Genomic DNA, 21,231 nt, shown 5'->3' on the forward strand with positions numbered 1-21,231 from the left:
CTCAACAATACTTATATTATTAATTTCATCCTGGAGTTCATTTAATTTACCCGTCGGAGTGTTATTGATTTCAGAATGTGGATAAATATGGAACCCGTGTTCAGTAATGAAGGTATAAGCAGACAGCTGCCAGTAGAGTATAAAAAATTCAACACGGTTCAACGATATTGGAGGCGGATAATTAAAAAAGCTCGACAGAATCCTAATGTAAGTTATTATTAAAATTTTGCTTTATTAAACAATGACTTTTGGTAAATTGCAATGTACGTTCTTGAATATTGACGTTTTTAAAGATATAAGCTCATCTTGATGTTATACTCATCAAGAGCTTTCATTTGAGTACCCACATGCATTTTTTGATATATTTTTTATATACATATATATATATATATATATATATATACATATATATATATTAGATATTTTAAAGATATAAGCTCATCTTGATGTTATACTCATCAAGAGCTTTCATTTGAGTACCCACATGCATTTTTGATATATTTTTTATATATACATATATATATATATATATATATATATATAGTATATATATATATATATATATATACATATATATATATTAGATATTTTAAAGATATAAGCTCATCTTGATGTTATACTCATCAAGAGCTTTCATTTGAGTACCCACATGCATTTTTGATATATTTTTTATATATACATATATATATATTAGATATTTTAAAGATATAAGCTCATCTTGATGTTATACTCATCAAGAGCTTTCATTTGAGTACCCACATGCATTTTTGATATATTTTTTATATATACATATATATATATATATATATATATATATATATATATATATATATATATATATATATATATATATATATATATATTAGATATTTTAAAGATATAAGCTCATCTTGATGTTACACTCATCAAGAGCTTTCATTTGAGTACCTACATGCATTTTTGATATATTTTTCATATTTGGGTTTTTAAACTTTTTTTAATTTTTTAGACATAATCTTGCATCCTTAAAATAAGTCATCCTTAACGCATGATAGAATTTGTTAATTGTCCTTTTTTTACTTCATTTAAAGTTTTTGATGCCACTTGCCGTCTTATTAACATGGGAATAATTTGTAATTTGAGATTGAGAACTATGATTGTGCAGAAATTCGTAAGTAAATAAATATTCGAAAGAACGAAAAAAAATTGATATTCTCATGAAATCATTTCTAATTTTTATAGAAAATTAATATCTGTTTGAGTTATTTGAGTTTAAAAACTGTAATTGAAGAGAAGAAACGGACAAAATATATCATGCGTTAAGAAAATAAAAAATTATATCATGCGTTAAGCCTGACTTTTAGATTATGTCTAAAAAATGAATAAAAGTTAAAATTAATTCATTATTCAATATTTTCACGTCGTGCATTTGATTTCTAATTACTCAAAATTACAATATTATGTATCTGCATAACTTTAACTTGTATAGAAGTTGCAAAAAACAAAAAAAAATTTTTTTCTGGAATTCAAAAATTCATATTTTTGAAAAAAAAAAAAAAAACACCTATCCAAAAATTTCAGGATCTTTTAAGATCATTACTAGGTATCATACAAAAAAAAATTGAGCCAAAATTTTAATAGCGGTCTCTATTTTTGACGATTTTCAAAAATTCAAAATTATTAAATTTGGCATTTTTCAAAATTTTTTTCCAAAATATTTTTTTTTCAATAGCCCCAAGTGTCCCCTTTTAAACAAACGAAAGACCATTCCTGTATCTATAATAGCATTCGAGATATTGCAAAAACAAAATGAAAAAACTGAAAAAATCGCGAAATTTTGAATTTGCATATCTTTTGAAAAAAATTTTTTTATTTTTTTTCCTTTGGCAGAACTTCGTTTTATGATAAAAGAAAACTTTTGACCGAAATTCATCAAAATCGAAAGGGGTCGATTCCAACTATAGGTCGATTTGACATGGAATGACCCACATATATATAATATATATAACTATATAAAATATGTGAAAAAATGATGTGGGTACTCAAATGAAAGATCTCAATGAGTGTAATGACGGGGTGAGCTTATATCTTTAAATATCAGCTACATGGTTATTAAATCCTGACTAGATAAACCTCCGCTTAATTCTAACATTTAAAATATGGAATGTATTAAGTATTGCGCTTATAATCAGGTATTGTAAAAAATTGCCAAACAAATGGTCTGCTGGTACAGATGGTATTCCTTGTTGTATTGTGCGCGAATGCGCTGAAGCATTCAGTATTCCACTGACAATTATCATATAATCTTCAATTATTCATGGAACTTTTCCTGATATCTGGAAACAGTCCAAAGTATGCCCCATACCTAAGACTGGAAACTTGACAGATGTTACTCTGTCCAGACCCATAGCAATACTTTGCTCGTTCTCCAAAGTACTGGAGATGTATATCTATGAAACAGTCTTCAGTGAGTTTCAGTCCATTGTCTCTCCACTTCAGCATGGCTTTATGCCCAAACGCTCAACAGTAACTAATTTAGTATATTTCACTCAGCTTGCTAATGAAACTCTTACTGCTGGGGAACAACTTGACGTATTTTGTGCAGATTTTGCTAAAGCATTTGATAAGGTTGACATCAGAATATTGCTTAATAGACTGCGTGAACTAGGATTAACTACTCTCTTCATGTGCTTATTAACTTCATACCTAGTCAGCAGGGAAAATATTGTATATTATATGGGATATAGGTCTAAACCCTATATTTCTACTTTGGGAGTTCCTCAAGGATCCAACCTTGGTCCTCTCTTATTTCTTGTCTTTATCAATAATCTAGCACAGCATACTTCCTGTTTCTTTGATTTATTTGCTGATGACTCTAAGCTGTATATGAGAATACATAATTTAAATGATTGCATATTTTTACAACGTAACATTGAATGCATGGTGCAATGGTGTAAGGACAATGGGCTGCAACTCAATGCTGACAAATGTTGCGTATTAACACTCACTCGGAGGAAAAATATTATCAACTTTGACTACAACATATCTGGAAAAATTTTAGATAAGAGTACTACAGTCAAAATACTTGGGGTAACATTTGACAGTAAACTTACTTTTGCAACGCACATTAATAATATGATGTCTGAAGCCTGGAAAACGCTAGGGTTCATTACTCGAGTTTCAAAAAACTTTAATAATCTTAATGCCATTAAATTGTTATATAATACATTTGTTAGACCAAAACTTGAGTATGCTTCGCTAGTATGGTCTCCTACTCAATCAGGACAGTCCACTAAGATTGAAAAGAGTTCAAAGAAGGTTTTTAAAATTTTTAATTTGGAAAAAAACTGGACTTTATCCGGCTCGGGGAATTGCAGATCTCACGCTATGCAAAGAATGCGAATATCTTACTCTCGATGAAAGACGCATCTGTGCGGAATTCTCCTTTGCAACTAAATTATTTAACAACTTGGTGGATTGTCCTCAATTGCTATCACTGTTTAAATTTAAGATACCAGTCTTAGGTATGAGAAATCAAACTCCAATGTACATACCTATTGCTAAATCTAACTTATCTCAGGCAGCGCCAATATATCGCATCTCTAATACAGTGAATCGCTTTTATCAATGGGAACCTGCACTTGATATGTTGAATTGTCCTAATGGCTATGTAACTGCGTTACTTGGCAAACTAGCAACTAAGTGGCGTTAAAGATGTGCAATTATGAATTAATAGTTAATAAGTAATTTTTAATAGGTAATAATTAATAAGTAATAAGCAATAATTACTCAGCAATTTTTATGAGTGGAAATGAATGAAATCACTATGCTAGCTATAAGTCATCTTGTTATACATCAAAAATTTATTTTTCTTATGTACTAACGATTGTATTATTAACCCTGTTAATGGCCTAGGCTGTTGGGTTTGTTTATTGAAATAAAATAAAAAATAAAATAAAATAAAATAATTAAAAACAAGTTGAGTATTTATTCAGTAAAAAATAATATTTACATTTTTTGAAATAAATTTTTGATTAACGCTGGATTTAAATACTATGCGGAGTTAAATCAAGCAGAACGTTAATTGGACTTTGTTATGCATTAGTGTGTTAAGTACGTAGGATTTCTATAGAACTTAACATGTTAATGCATAACAGTGTCCAATTATTCTTTGGTAAGAATAAATACCATTGATATGTTGTCATTTTAAATCTTTCATTTATTTTATCATAATTATTTATTAAATCTTTTATTATTGGAACATTTAATCAATCTTGGAATTATTTTATTTTTAAATATTTCATTTTAAAATTTATAATGTTAAAAAAAAATGACTAATTTTATTGAAAAATTAATTTTAAAAAAGCCACACTTGATATAGAAAGATAGCCTTCAAAAGCTCTTTGAGGGCTTTAATTTGTTATCTACATTTTATAGAGATTCATTTCTTGAGAAAAATTTAGATTTATTTGGATTACTTATTTATATATTCTATATTTTATTATGAATGTAAGGATTTTCTTTGCTGCTTTTTAAATTCAATCAATACAATTCATATCGTGATAATCACGATCCACTAGATTGGACATATATATGCGCATCTAAAGTATAGTCATACGTGGATCGTGATCATCACTATACTATATCGTGATAATAGCAATACTTTTTTCTCCGTGCAAGAAGCAATTTCTATAAAAAAAAAAAAAAATAGTTATTTTTTTTTTAATTTCTGGAATTAAAATAATAAATCGCCTTTCATTAAATTAAAAAAAATTCCAGATTTTGCATTTGTGCTCGGACAAAAGCTTGCTGGATATTCTAAGGGAATGCACGGGGCTAATGGAATTAGTGAAGAAAGGATTAGCCAACAATGTTGATGCAGTCGGTCCCTATGTGAATAGAAGCTTACATAATAATATTAAATCGGATTAAAAGTTACAGTAGTATTTGTGGTTTTCAACGGATCGATTTATCACAAAGAAAATTATTAGAGATTAAATGAATTATTCATTGAATTCGAGAGATGTGGTTATTGAACTTACCAGAAATAAAGTAACTAATTTAACTGTCTGGATTGACTATTTTATTTTAACTCAGGTTAAAATGTAAAAAAGTTTGGAAAATCCAAAAGTGCACGCATCATAACGCTCACTGATAAAAGAATTTAGTTCTATTTAATAAGATTTAGTAACAGATACTAAATGATAAAGTAACAAACCTTTCATTACCAAATATTTAGTAATAGGTACTAAATCATTTATTAAAGCCCATTGCCGCCAAATAAATATTTAGTATTAACAAATGATTTATTGCTACGCAATAAATCGTTTATTGCTATCAACGAAATTAATTTTTTAACTAATTGTAGCGTGTAACCCAACCTTTTAATTTAAAATAAATAAAAATAATTAAAATAAATAATTTTAAGTAAAAATATAAGGTATTATAAAGAAAAGAATCTCATTAAATTATATTTTTTTTGTTTGAGACATTTATAAAATTTAAAATTAAACAAGTTTTTAATATATCAATAATAGACTAATTGAAAAATGTTAACTAAACTCCACTGAGAAAAGACATAAATAAAAGCCATTTATTTATTTATTTATTCAATTTAATCGGCCCTAGAACAAGTGTTCCCTAAGGGCGGTAAAGTACAAAATACGCCCTTATGGCTCCCGGAACCCACCTCGGATGCTATAAGGGCGTATCAAAAAAAATTTTTTTTGGGAACCGACGTATTTTTTCATGAAATGTCCATAAATGCAAAAAAAAAATTTTTTCCATATAAAAATTTTTTTGGACTTAGAAAAAAAAAACAGAATTTTTATTATACGCCCTTATGGTATTCGATGTGGGCCCCGGGAGCCATAAGGGCGTATAAAATATTTTTTTTTGCATTTCTGCACATTTCGGACGAAATTACGTTGATTTCCGAAAAAAAATTTTTTTATACGCCCTTATGGCTCCCGGAACGTACCTCGGATGCCATAAGGGCGAAGAATAAAAATTCTGTTTTTTTTTTAAGTCCAAAAAAATTTTTAGTTAGACAAAAATTTTTTTTTTTGCATTTCTGCACGTTTCATACAAAAATGCGTTGATTCCCAAAAAAAAAATTTTTTTATACGCCCTTATGGCTCCCGGGACCCACCTTGGATGCCATAAGGGCGTACCAAAAGAATTTTTTTTTGGGAATCGACGTTAATTATTAAAAAAAAGAGCACCAGTTCATCAAACCAGCTTACGAGCGTCTTTCTTAACAACTTTGGTTAGAAAAGCAATTTTTTTAAATGCCGAGTTTAAATTAATTTCTTCATCCATTTATATGATCTTTTTTTTTTTTTTTTAATTAACAATATATGAAAAATTTATAAAATTAAATAATCGAAATTAATTGTTTCCTTTATAATATTTAAATAATGGGTGTCAATAACTAGTTGATAATTTTTAAAATGAATCTCATATTACGCCTTTTTTTTTACTTTAACCTAAAAAATTAACTGTAAGGGTTTGAACTCTTTTGATTCAATAAATTATTTTCAAATTAATTTTTATATTTTTAATAGTAATTAATCATTTATGGAAATTATTATTAATAAACTTTAATAATAAGTTTCGATAAATAAGAATAAGCTGATGATTCTAGGCATAAGCAGTATAGGTGTCAATAATTGGGGCTAAGGTATGTCAATAATTAGATCAATCAGTTTTTTAACCTGTCAATAATTGGTGTATCCGAATACTCTATTTAATTATTTAAAATTAATTAGTAAATATCAGTGATTATCATTTTAAAAAAAGGAATTAATTAGTAAAAACATTACTTGCGACATTACCACAAACAAAATTCAACGATATTGATATTTGATTACTTAAAAAAATTTAACCATAACTTTGTCTCTTATAGTGTCAATAATTAGGGCTTTTACCTTACTCAAATGAAAGGTCTTGATGCGTATAACATCGGAATGAGCTTATATCTTTCAAAATATCAATATTTCACAAGATACAAGGTCATTTTTTAGAAAATATGTAATAAATTACTTAATTATGTTTTTTTTTAATCAATTACACAATTTTTTTTTTTTTTTAAATGAATGAGCGTTATAAGGCGTGCACTTTTGGATTTTCCAAACTTTCTAGAGATTATTTTCTAATGCACTCTAAATACTTAACATCATACATTGACTATTAGTGAGAATGATATGAAACCAAGAAAAGGCACAACTCCAGATCAACACTTTTCCAATAATATCAAATTCAACCATAAAAACCTATTTTATCATCTCAATACCTTGGCCACAAAATTTTGCTTATTAGATAACTGTCCAGAAACAACCATCAATTATTATGCAATGGTCGAAACCTGGTACTTATAAATATAAATAATGCTGTGAAGCGGGAAAGAATAGGAGTTACGGTAATTATTACGTGAAGCGTTCCACATTCACGTAACAGGATATTGGTAGGAAAGGATTGAGAAAGGAATGTGGGGAGGATTATCTTAATGTGAGTTTATAGAATATGCGAAAAAAAATTATTAAATAGCTCGGACTGGGATTCGAACCCAGAACCTTCCGAAGACATGTCGGCTACTCTACCATTTAAGCTATCCGGTCTATACTAAATTTCCTTTCGCTTATTCTATATACATTAAGCCACACCGTCCATCTTACGGTAAGCATTTTTATAAACATAAATAATGCTGTGAAGCGGGAAAGAATAGGAGTTACGGTAATTATTACGCGAAGCGTTCTACATTCACGTAACAGGATATTGGTAGGAAAGGATTGAGAAAGGAATGTGGGGAGGATCATCTTAATGTGAGTTTATAGAATATGCGAAAAAAAATTATTAGATAGCTCGGACTGGGATTCGAACCCAGAACCTTCTGAAGACATGTCGGCTACTCTACCATTCGAAACCATCGGAATAAAAAAACAGTTCTGAAGTATAACAAGATGACAATCGTACGGACGTGAATATAATCCGACATAATAATTTTACAGTTCATTGGATTGATATATAATATTGGCATTCGAAAAGCAACATTTTCTTTTTTTTTTTTTTTTTTTTTTTTTTTTTTTTATAAAACAGTATAAATAATTTCATTAGAATTTTTATTTTACATTTTTAACATTGACAAACATTTATTAATATAACAGTAAGAGGAATGGAATTGAAATTTTTAAACACACAATTGACTAGATATTTATTTACGAGCTATTAGAATTTCTCCTTCGGCGCCCAAAGTATCTGAAATTCAAGATTTATTATTATTGATGTAATAAAAGGTATTAGGTGTCACTACATATTTAATGGAGAGAATATATATTTACCTTGTCATATTTGTCAGGTACTTTCGTAGTAATTGGTTGAGGCAACGCCGAAAGGTGATACCACACATGGCGTATAGTAAAAAATTAATACTAAAATTAGTGTAGTACAGAAGCATAAAAAATTGCTGCAGACACCAAAGTAATACTGGCTGGTCTCGGCCGGCGAGGGTGAAAAAAAAAACACACAGACGGATTGCGTAACTGGAAATAATAAGGTCAACATTAACTACAATTTTTCTTTTTTTTTCTTATAAAAACTTTTTCTTAATTAACTTGTAATTTTATTTTTTTTTTTTACTCTAGAACAAATTACGCTCAAAGGAATACTTAATTAGAATTATAAAAAAAAAATATTTTTATTTTATCCTTAAAACAGCATTTAGGTCTTTGAAAATTCAAATTTTAAAAAAATTCGCGCGCTTAGAAATTTTTAAAATTCCCGCCATTTTAAAAACCGACGCCATCTTGTCGACAGAGAGCCGGCAACTTGTTTTTTGGAATTTTAAGGGGTTATACTTAGTAAAAATTGAAAAAAAATTCATTTTTTCTTAATTAACTTGTAACTTTATTTTTATTTCTTGCTCTAGAACAAATTGCGCTCAAAAATATACCCAATTAAAATTATATAAAAAAAAAGGTATTTATTTTATTTATAAAACAGTATTTAAGTCTATAAAAATTCAAACTTTAAAAAAATTCGCGCGCTAATATTTTTAAAATTCGCGCGCCCGCCATTTTAAAAACCGACGCCATTTTGTCGACCGAAAGCCGGCAACTTGTTTTTTGACTTTTAAAGGGGTTATACTAAGTTAAAATTAAAAAAAAAATTAATTTTTTTTTATTTTTGGAACTTGTGTATATATTTTATTCACTGCCTGACGCCTTTTCATTTTTTATAATTTTTTTCACTATTTATTTTTTATATATTTGTTAAATAAAATGTCTCTTCAGAAAAAATTAATAAAAAAACGCTTTGAGCTCGCAATTAGGTATAACCCGTTGAAATAATAAAAAATTCCATTTTTATTTTATTAACCAATAATAATTTTTGGTTTGTATAGTTGCAATAAAGCGATATTCAAATTTAAAGGGATGCGTAGAAAATTTGATACACAATTAAATTATTGATCGCTTTTAATTCAACGGAATAATTGGATGATTGAAACTTGATACGTTAATTAATAAATTGTTCATTACCACTTTGAATATAAAAAATAAAATATTAAAATTTTGAAAAATGTGAAAGGTAATTTTAGTAAAAAATAATAATTTTTGGTTTGTATAGTTGCAATAAAGCGATATTCAAATTTAAAGGGATACGTAGAAAATTTGATACGCAATTGAATTATCGATCGCTTTTAATTCAACGGAATAACTGAATGATTGAAACTTGGTACGTTAATTAATACATTTTTCATTACCTCTTTGAATATAAAAAATAAAATATTAAAATTTTGAAAAATGTGAAAGGTAATTTTAATAAAAAATAATAATTACTAGCAACCTTGCAGTCATTATGTGACTGCCGTGACTTATGAACTATAAATAAATAAAATTTTGTTCCGTTAAATAATGACTTTTGTTAAATTGAATTGCCCTTATTAAAAAAAAAAAAAGATTTAAAACCATTCAAAGGTTGAATCGTTTCAAATCTTTTTTTTTTTTTTTTTAAGGGTGTACTTTTTTAACTATTGATGTTTTTAAATATATAAGTTCATTCCAGGTTGGCAATAGCCTAATCGGCTCAGTACCTGCATTTCGAAAGAGTGGGACCAGGGTTCGATTCCGGCGCGCACCAATATTTTTCAATGATTATAAACTAAGAATATGTGCGTTTCATTGCCAGCCTCTGTACCGGTCGGGTTTTCTGTGGTTTTCCCATATAGTTATGGAGGTAAAATGTCATTATAGAAGTACCTCCATGCTATTTAAGACCGTAATGCAAATGCAGGTACTGATTATAACGCGTAAGTCGGCCACAGTCGCAGCACATGTGTGGGGCATGAAAGAAAAAATCCCGACATGCAGGGGAGTGGGGACGAAAAAGTGGTTGAGAGTTATAATGACGGGTTTAAGAGATTATATTGCGGAGAAAAAAGTGGAGAGACAATAATTCCCCACCCTCCCTTGTAAAACACTCTACAGTGTTACAAGTAAAACCATCCTCAATTAAAACCTCAATTATATAAGTTCATCCCGATGTTACACTCATTAAGAGCTTTTATTTGAGTACCCACATGCATTTTTATATATTTTTCATATATACATATATGTAATATATACCCGAGAAAAAATATTTATATATACTTATACATAAATTGTTTATATGGGTGATTCTCTGTAAGGACGTCTTAAATCTGTACAAAATTGTCCGAAAAAATTATTATTGATTTTATTAGAAAAAAAATTAACGAGGGCTACAAAACTATCAGCTTAATCATAATAGATAAACAGCCGAATTAATTTTCGCTTTTTCGATATTTGTGTGTATTTTGCCATATAACATCACAGGGGACTGTTTTTTTTTTTCATCAAATTAAGAAAAATCAAGCAAACTATTTCAATGCATTCAACTTTTCAAGTTCTCAATCAATATTTACATTAATTAGAATAATGTTAAGACTTATGGATCGAATTTTATAAATAAATTATAAATAAAAATAGTTGCCAGGGGACTGAGTTTTCAAGTGGCCCAGACACATATTTCCAGCACAAACGGTGCTTTGACACTAAATAAAATGCCGATAAAGCGCTAACAGCCCTATGGTTATTAACTCAAGGCTAGTTAGATCCTTATAAACCTTACAAAAGGTAAAATAACACGCTGGATTTTTTTTTTTGGCTTTGAACTTCTGGCAGAGGATTGTTCTTAAAATGCCCGGAACAAACTTTGGTTTAATGAATTTAATGAAACAAATTAATTTTCGGTACTTTTTATTGAAGAAAATTGTTAGTTAACTAATTAAGTTTATAAACATTATGGACCAAATTAAATATTATTGACGAATAACTTAAAATTTAATGTTAAAGTTTTAATTTTGGGAATGGAACAGCCCAGGGGACTGTTATTTCGGTGGTTTACCAATTTATACCAAAAAAACCAAAATTTATTTCATTTTAGTTTTCAATGCTCCAAATAGAAATGTTTTTTTACTTTCGTAATAAATTTTTTTTAGTAACAAAATAACAATTTTTCTAATAAAAAAATGCCTGGGACAGCAAAAAACATCCTTACAGAGAATCACCCATATATATATATATATATATATATATATATATATATATATATATATATATATATATATATATATATATATATAAAATATATGAAAAATTGATGTGGGTACTTAAATGAAAGCTCTCGATGAATGTAACATCAGGATGAGCTTATATCTTAAAAAATGTCAATAATTAAGAAATTATATTGTATTTTGTCAATTTATGATATTTTTAAAGATATATGCTCATCCTGATGTTCCACTCATCAAAAGCTTTCATTTGAGTACCCACATCAATTTTTCATATATATATATATATATATATATATATATATATATATATATATATATATATATATATATATATATATATATATATATATTTATATTATATATAAATATATGAAATATATGAAAAATTGATGTGGGTACTAAAATTAAAGGTCTCCATGAAAGTAATGTCAGGATGAGCTTATATTTTTAAAAATGTTAATAGTTCACAAAATACAAGGTCATTTTTTAATAATTGACATTTTTAAAGATATAAGCTCATCCCGATGTTACACTCATCAAGAGCTTTAATTTGAGTACCCACATGCATTTTAGATATATTTTTCATATATACATATATACAATATATAAAATATATGAAAAATTGATGTGGGTACTCAAATGAAAGCTCTCGATAAGTTTAACATCAAGAGCTTATATCTTTAAAAATGTCAATATTTCACAAAATACAAGGTAATTTTTTTAATTTTGCTCATTTTCTTATAAAATACCAATAAAATTAAATCTTAATTAGAACCCATCACAAATAGGATTATCCACCCTCCAAGCTACGTAGTCACTCGAATGGGAAATAAAACTCTAGCGAGCTCGGGGACAAACGGCTTAATTAAAAGTAAAAAAAAAAAAAAAGAGTCAATTACCTCGGTAAATTGAGTAAGACAAATACAGTACTAATTAATAACAGCATTTTAGTAATACTCTGTTGGTTTCTGGTAGTAGCTAAGTTCTTCGAGGAAGATCTAATGTCTGCAATAAAGACGTACCAATTAATAATTTAATTAATTAATGATTTAATAAACTTACGGATACATTTAGCTGGAGTAAATTCGGGGAGTTGATAATTGCTACGCATCATAGAAGTTGAAGCAACGGGTGGTGTTTGAGTCACCGGCAAGTTGGGTAGTGTCGGAAGTTGAACGGGCTGCCCTCCCACATTGATACTAGCTCCAGAGCCGGCGGGGGCACCCCCGCCGGCTCCCGTCGATCCGATACCTGATGAATGGTGGGATTGATTGTTTTTTGATGAATGAAATGATTGCTGTGACGGGACTCTTCTCGTTCCAAGAACTATACCGCTGTGACTGCTACTCCCGCTCTGTTAATCAATTTATAAATAAATTTCAAGTGAGTAAATAAATATATTTATTTTGGGATTAATATCTTTATTTAATTTTTAATCATCTGTGTAAACTTTTGGTATTTTTAAGCTCACCTAAGAAATTTTAAGAGGTATTGTGTATTTATATATTTATATATAGTTAAGGTGAGTTATATTTAACGAGGTAAATTATTCCACGCACAATGAACTTTCAAGGTTGCTTAAAAATTTTTTCAAAATTACAATCATATTACAAAACAAATAATAAGTAAAATTACAAATCAGTGGATAGCAATGCGAAATAAAATACAATTCATGTAATTTTCCAACACCTGTCAGCAAATCTACTAAGATTGTAATTTTACAATCTTCATGTATAAACCTAACACGCATTGTAATATTACAAAAACCTTCGTCAATTTTTAAGAAAAAGCTTTTTTATTTTGCAAACATTATTTGTCATCTGATTCGGCATAATTGTATGTAAAATCACAAAAAAATATTGTGATATATATTACAATAATCTTATAAAAAATTTAAAAAGCTTTTTTTTATTTTTAAAATTTTCATTGTAAAATTACACAGTGCAATGTAATGTTACCAGACAATTTTAATTATATTACACGAATTGTAATTCTACTTCACTGTTTTCCAATTTTAAAAACAATACTTTTAAGTTTTACAAAAATGAGACTGATGTATCAAAAAATAACAGTGTCCTTCATATTTATTTTTACTAATTTTTAGTCTAAGTTTATTTGTCATAATAAATTCGAGGCATCATTTATCTTTTATAAATTTTAATATTACGCTCAAACGATCATTTCGAAATCAATATATTTTAATGAGTATATGTTAGACTTTGATTCTTATAATATTCAATGAATTATAAATAATGTAAAAGTTAGTTATTTTCCATCAATAAACAGCATCAAATAACACAAATAATGTAAATAATAAATAATAAGCCGTAAAGCTCAATCACTACATAGGATTAGCTTATAAGAATAATAAGATGTTAAATCACCTATCGGTCGTACGGCGTAGGTAACGGTCTGACAAGCGCGCGGCTCGCGTTCGATTCTTAGCTAGGGTAAATATTATTTTCACTTTATATCATCAGAGTTGTAAAAATTAGGTCTAAGTGAGATGCAAAATTTAGTCAGCGCTTCATAAAAATAAAATGACAACAAATATTAAATCAAATCTTTCTTTTTTATTATTTAAATTCAAGGAAAGTATTGTAATTGTACAAACTTAGCTGATCTGAAAATATTTTAAAAATTACAAAACCGTTTTGTAAAATTTTTAACAGTGTAGGATCTGACCCTGGATTCCTATATAGAAAACCATATGGTAATTTATCCGAAATCGCGATTTTGGAATCCAGGCTGGATTCCCGTATAGATTTTTTTGGTAAGAAATGCAAGGAATTTAATTCCATTTCTATTGTTAATAAATAGATTTATAAAAGCCTGGTTAATAAGCACGAGAATTTGTTATAAATTTCTGATAGAACCACTGGAATTAAATATTTTTTATTAAATTTAAATACCTTTAAATTGCTGTCATTTTTAAACTTACTGATCTAGCAAAATAAATAGCTATGTAAATAAAAGGTTATTTGATGAGCTTTCAGATAAAATTTACAGCTATTTAGTAAGTTATCTTATTCTTAAGCTATAGCAAGGAGAGACACTAAAAGCTTTCATTTTTAATTAATTTATAAAAATTAACAATTGCTGTAATTAGTAAACTAACCGAGCGATTAAGCTAATCTTCGAAGTTAACCTTAGAAATCTTTCAAAAAATACGTACGCTACGTTTTATGGAGATCCGATTAGAATTGTGTGAGTTACAGTAGAGCCCGGTTATATCGTATCAATAAACTTTTGATAGTATTTTCTGAACTTCGCCAAGCTGAGTAAATAGCAAAATTTTTTTAGTTAAAGACAATTGCAATAACTTTATATAAAACCTACTAAGGTAAAGTACCCAGTACTTGAACAATTATTAAAATGGGACCAGTACTTGAACAGACTTTTCGAATTGTTGTAATACAAAATCCGATTTATTATGAGTAATATGCGCATTTTATAATTATTCAATGATACAGTAATTGATTTCTGTAAGTTTTTTCAATTATAAATCAAAACAATTATATTTTTGTTAACTTAAAAGTTTACATGTCGATAAAGGCGATAGATGCTATTTTTTTCATGAAAAAGGTACTAAACCGTAAACCGAACAATCAGTAAAAAAAACGGTATATTATTTTAAGTAAAAAAAATTGTACCACCCAATAAAATAGTCTTTTCTAAATAATACATATTTTTTGCAAAGACACAAACTATAATTTTTATATTAAATTTTAGCGTGTAACTATACCTCGAAATTTAAAAAGCGGTACCCATAACCTGAACAAGCTGGGGCCGTATAATTTTAACAGCACTCTAATCTCTAATAGGCTTATAGACTAGTGATCAGCATTGTCATTTGTATTAATTACTGCAAATTAAATAAGTTTTATAGCTAAAAATTAGTGTAGTTAACAATTATTGAACGTTTTGAATTGAGTTTTTTTGATTTATAATTGAAAATTTGCTTTGTCATTCATAAAAAATGTAATTAAAAAATTAAATACAAATATTTATCATTTTTAAATGAACATATTAAATATTGATAGTGTTATTGTTAATATTAATCAATAATATGTTATAATTCTTTAGATATTTCAATAAATCGTTGAAAATTTTTGGTGTGCCTATTGGCATATATTTTATTAGTTCAACAACTGCTTTGGGAGTGTTAAACTACTAAGGTTTGTCAGAATTTATTGTTTAACTACTACTCCTTTGATAGTCTATCTTAAAAACGTTGTCAGAATATAAATATTCTATCTTTGTTATTTTGCTAATCAATTCAAAACTGTTGATATTTTCATGAAAATCACTAATTTAAACTAATAATTACATTTTTATATATTAAAGGTGGAGTGAAATACTCTTTACTTTGAAACCGGTTCAACTACTAGGTACTTTAACTTAATTGCATGCCTCATTGCGCGAAGCGCCTGAGGTTGTGCTTTGTACTCAACTCGTCAAGCTCAAGGAATTTTGTGATCTTTAAATGCCTCTATCACAACCATGTTACACTTATAAAATAATATAAGTAGATGTACACCGAGAAAACACTTAAATTAAACCATCTTTTACTTTCTAAAATCATTTCATGTTGCTATTATGAAAAAAAAAAAAACGTTTTGAAAAAAATTTTACGTAGACGTCCGGATGTCACTCCATTTTGGATGTAACAACGATTACTCCCGGACAAATTGTTATTTCAAGACCGGACCTTTTTTATTAGTTTAAGAATTCGATTAACTGGGTCCGTATTTAATATCAGTAGCCTAGTTTACGTATTTTTTTTTTTAAATTGAATTTTTATTAAAATTCACTACGATACAACCGTACAAAGACAAACGAACTTTTCTTATTTGTCACGTGAAAACTATGGCGCTAGATCTTGATCAAGCTAGATTTTTTTAGACTGCGTGCGCATATGACAAGAAAAAAGGGCGCCAATATTTAAAAAAAAATAAAAAATATGTAAGAAATTACTTAATTATCTTTTTTTTTAATCAATTACACAATTTATTTTTTTCTTAAAAAATGAATAAGCGTTATGAGGCGTGCACTTTTGGATTTTCCAAACTTTTTTTTTTATACATTTTTTTTAAATTTATATTCATATAAAAATCATTAAATTTTTTACTAGTAATAAATAAAACATTTTAGATAGATATATTATTTATTTGACCATGAGATCGTAATCCCTTGTGGCCATACATAAGAGAAAATTACATTTTTTACATTTTACTCTCTCTATAAAATATTTTTCCTCGGAATTTTATAAAAATTCTCTTATTTAACTAAAAATCTGTTGTTTAATATCCCTACAGCCTTCCGTATTTATCTAAAAAATCTCGAATGTATGATTATAAAAAAATTCCATATTTCAATAGAATATTTTTACCTCTTATAAATATTTTCAATTCTTTTTTTGAATGGACAATTTTGTTTTATTATTTTATTTATATCAGTACAACACGTTATAAAATTTAAGTAAATCTTTATTCCTCATCTAATCATTTTTAATCGGTAAGAGATTTATTTCCGCATTCAATAAAAATAATTATTTCACTGGACTGAAGATTAAAAATTACGTAAACAAAATAAAATAAAATAAAATAATATTTTTGAAGACTAATTGAGTATTTAAAAATACAAAAAAGCTCTCGGTGCTTTTTTTATCCCTTCTGTCACGTCAAATCATGTCAGAATAATTTCAGATAAATATTTAAGAGGTAAAATACCGTCGCGGTTATTTTTTTTTTTTTTTTATGAATGTAATAATAGATGTGCCGGTAATAATTTGAAGTTAAATAAAATATTTATTATTAAGAGACTAAGAAAAATTTTTTTTCCAGGATAGTCGGGTTTTTTTTTAGTGAAATTTAGTGTCATTGCAAAGGTCTTGACTTTAATTTTTGCCTTTTTAAGGTTTAATTTCATTCTCAGCTATAGTCAATTTATTATGATATTTAGGCTGCATTCGAAATTATCTCTATTAGATACCTAATTAGAAAATGACCTCGTATCTTGTGAAGTATTGACATTTTTAAAAATATAAGCTCATCCTGATGTTATACTCATCGAGACCTTTCATTTGAGTACCCACATCAATTTTTCATATATTTTATATATGCGATGTTGTCACTATGTCTGCATGTGTGTCTATGTGTGTGTGTGTGTGTGTGCGTGTGTGTGTGTGAGTGACTATGTGACTCGCTTATAACTTTTGAACGCCTAAACCGATCAAAACCAACCAAACGGCGTTCTAAAGAGTTCCCTCAAACTTAGATTTCCTGAGAATTTGAACCGATTCAGACCGATAGATTTTGAGAAATTTTGAAAAATCTCAAAAAAAAATAAGAAAAAATCATTTTTGAAAGTGGTTTTTTTGGAATAACTTTAAACGGCTCGATCGATCAACTCCAAAAACTAATCCGCCCTTAACCTTGAAAAACCACGTCGATCACCGCTAATCCGGTCAAAATCGGTTGATTCGTTCGAGAGATAGCGTGAACGAAAGAAAACCGAAAAAAGTGTTTTTTTGACATAACTTCGACATTTCTTTTCGGATCGATTGGTTCGAGAGATATCCTCGACGAAATATTTGGAAACAAGTGTTTTTTCAACATAACTCCGACATTTTTTGGCATAACTTTTAAACGGCTCTACCAATCAATTCCAAAAACTAATCAGCTCTTAACATAAAAAAACCACGTCGATCGCCGCCAACCGCGTAAAAATCGGTTCACTCATTCAAAAGTTATTGCGGCTTAAAAATTTGAAAAATTGTGTTTTATCAAACTTCTATCAGACCTTTGAGCTCGAAGAGCTCAAAAGCATAAAAAGTTATCTCTTTAAGCTCAGAGAGCTCAAAAACATCATTAATGCAATTTTAAGCAACTAGGTATGAAATGAGCGGGAAGTTGCACGGATGGCCTTCAGGGTCTACCGTTTTTCTAATTTTTTTTTTGTAGTTTTTTTGCGATTTCTCGAAATCTACTGGTCTGAATCGGTTCCAACTTACAGGAAATCTAAGTTTGGCGAAGACCTTTCGAATGACACATACATACATACAGACGTACGGACATCATCGTAAAAATAGTCAGGAAAGCTTATTACGGCTTCAAAACCTCGAGATCTGTTGAAACCTCTTTTTTTGGAAAACGGGGTAAAACCAATAACTTCCCGATTTTTCGATTTTCTTAGCGAGAAGTTAACAATATTATAAATATTTCAATAACGTTATTAAAAAATAACTAAAAACTTTCACCTCTATTAAAACTTACAGGTGCCTGGTTGAGATTAATATCACTGCGATCCTTACTGGTGCACTGATTAGAAGTCCCGGGCACACTAGTAGTTTGCTTGAACCTCCTGCTGAACTTCAAGAAGTTCCTCATGATCATAGTATTCATCACCACAATTAAAATCAGCGGAAGAATCAAACTAGCGACTGTATCAGTGATATTAATGACCCTCATGACTTCAAGGTACTCTGGCTTAAGATCACAAACATCTTCCACACCATCGCGGCTTTTAGTAACTCCAGCAGTGATGAAAGCGTAAGAATGGCAAACTAACGCCAAAACAGTCAGGATAAAAATCACCATTTTGGCTCTTGCAACTGTGCAGATGTACGGACGATGCAGCGGATACTGAACAGCGATGAACCTTTCCACAGTAAAAGCGACAATTAGCCAGACACTTAATGAGCTGCAGACTGCGCTAACGTAGACGAGAATCTCGCACCAGCCGTCTTCGTTAAAGACCTTCCAGTTTATTTTAAAATTCAGCCAGACTACCATTAAAGTCACCAAAAAACTGAAGTCTGTTGTTGCTAAAGCTGCTAAATAGTAGCTGGAGCTTCTCATCTTCAAGTGGGTGTTCAAAAAAACAACACAGGACAGTAAATTCCCGACAAGACCCAGAAAAATAATTGAAGGGATGTAATATTGGTGGAACAGTTCCAGAAGGAACAGAACTGGGTTGCAGATCGCTGATTCTTCATCGTAGTCCAGGTAATTCAAATTGTAAGATAAATTAGCGCTAAAGTTACTCTCTTCTGATGGAAAAGAAGCAGAGGAGAGGTTTAAATTTTCGATTGACCGACGAATGCGCGAGACACACTTTAATTTACTTCCGAAGTTAAGATACATATTTTAGGATTCACGGGTGGAAAGTTGGTTTGAGAGCCATTGGTGCGGACCAGGCGGACGCGGGAATTAAACTAAAGCTCCCGCGGTTCGCTCTCAGGCGGAGATGTTTGGAGCATGTGCGAGAGGGTAGGTAGGTGGGAATTTAGGAGATTTTAGAGAAAGCTTCGGTTAATTTGCAGTATTTTGTTAAATATTGAAGATTTTTAAGATATAAGCTCATTATGATGGTACATAAATCAGGAGCTTTTGTTTGAGTACCCACATGCATTTTTGATATATTTTTTGTATATTCATATATATATATATATATATATATATATATATATATATATATATATATATATATATATATATATATATATATATATATATATATTGATGTGGGTACTCAAATTAAAGGTATTGATGAGTGTAATGTCGGAGTGAGCTTATATCTTTAAAAATATCAATATTCCACAAGATACAAGGGCATTTCTTAATTAATGAAAATTAATTTATATATTTAATAATTTTAAAAAATTTATAACAAACAAATAATGGCAAAAAAAAAACTTCAAAACTAACAAATGCAATTTTAAAAACAAAAATTTTTTTTTTATTTAATAACATATTAAATTTTGATATATTTCTCATATTTACATACATATATATATATATATATATATATATATATATATATATATATATATATATATATATATATATATATATATATTTTAAAGATATAAGCTCATCTTGATGATATACTCATCAAGAGCTTTCATTTGAGTACCCACATGCATTTTTGATATATTTTTCATATATACATATATATATAAATATATGAAATATATGAAAAATTGATGTGGGTACTCAAATGAAAGGTCTCGATAAGTATAACATCGTGATGAGCTTATATCTTTAAAAATGGCAATAATTCACAGGATACAAGGTAATTTCTTAATTATGTATCTAGAGATATAAAGATTTCATCATATGACTATCCTGGATACAAAATTTCTCGTATTCTCTTAATAATATAGATTATTTAAAGATATTTTTTATATTTTACCTTTCAGTGTTTACGTACTTTTAATCTTTGGACGATTTCAATAAAAATTGTTATTGTTGCACACATAAATCTCTTTAGGATAAAAAAAGCTTTGATTGAAAATAAATATTTTGATCTATTTTATAACGTGTATTACAGATATGAACAAAATATTAAAACATAATTGTACACTCGTGAATATTGGTGAAAATATATATGACCCAAGAAATAAAAAATGAAAATAAAAATATTCTAGTGGACTATGGAATTTTTAATTTTATTATACATGCGACATTTTTCAGATTGATAAAATTAAGACGGAATGCCGTAAGGATTTTAAAAAACAAATTTATAATTAAATAAATGAAGAATTTTTATGAAATTCCGAGGGAAAAATATTTTATAGAGAGAGTAAAATGTTTTATTTATTACTAGTGAAAAATTTAACGATTTTTATATAAATATAAATTTTTATAAATAGATAT

The 21,231-nt window shown here is 28.3% G+C and overlaps 2 protein-coding genes across 4 annotated transcripts in view; one reads left to right on the forward strand and one right to left on the reverse strand.

Annotated features, from left to right (window-relative positions):
• The window catches only part of LOC123263509 (dynein axonemal heavy chain 1-like), a 33,274-nt gene extending 28,225 nt beyond the window's left edge, over nucleotides 1-5,049 (forward strand). For both annotated transcript variants that reach the window (XM_044726345.1, XM_044726344.1), the window contains exons 6-7: nucleotides 75-207; nucleotides 4,759-5,049. In XM_044726345.1, coding sequence (XP_044582280.1) covers nucleotides 75-207; nucleotides 4,759-4,911 — 286 coding nt within the window. In that variant the 3' untranslated portion in view covers nucleotides 4,912-5,049. The remainder of the gene's footprint in view (nucleotides 1-74; nucleotides 208-4,758) is intronic.
• A 3,059-nt stretch (nucleotides 5,050-8,108) lies between these two features.
• Nucleotides 8,109-19,814, reverse strand: LOC123263539 (neuropeptides capa receptor-like). 2 transcript variants are annotated; one of them, XM_044726393.1, is made up of 5 exons: nucleotides 18,847-19,801; nucleotides 12,632-12,923; nucleotides 12,469-12,574; nucleotides 8,319-8,519; nucleotides 8,114-8,235 (listed from the first exon to the last, which is right to left on the reverse strand). In XM_044726393.1, exons 1-5 carry the CDS (start codon nucleotides 19,714-19,716, stop codon nucleotides 8,196-8,198), a joined length of 1,509 nt encoding a protein of 502 aa, XP_044582328.1. In that variant the 5' UTR covers nucleotides 19,717-19,801; the 3' UTR covers nucleotides 8,114-8,195. The 2 variants fall into 2 exon arrangements, with proteins under 2 accessions (XP_044582329.1, XP_044582328.1); XM_044726394.1 differs by lacking the exon at nucleotides 12,469-12,574 and having other exon boundaries at nucleotides 8,109-8,235; nucleotides 18,847-19,814.
• Nucleotides 19,815-21,231: the final 1,417 nt, after the last annotated feature.

The sequence above is a fragment of the Cotesia glomerata genome, linkage group LG4 (assembly GCF_020080835.1).
Source record: "Cotesia glomerata isolate CgM1 linkage group LG4, MPM_Cglom_v2.3, whole genome shotgun sequence".
NCBI lineage: Eukaryota > Metazoa > Arthropoda > Insecta > Hymenoptera > Braconidae > Cotesia > Cotesia glomerata.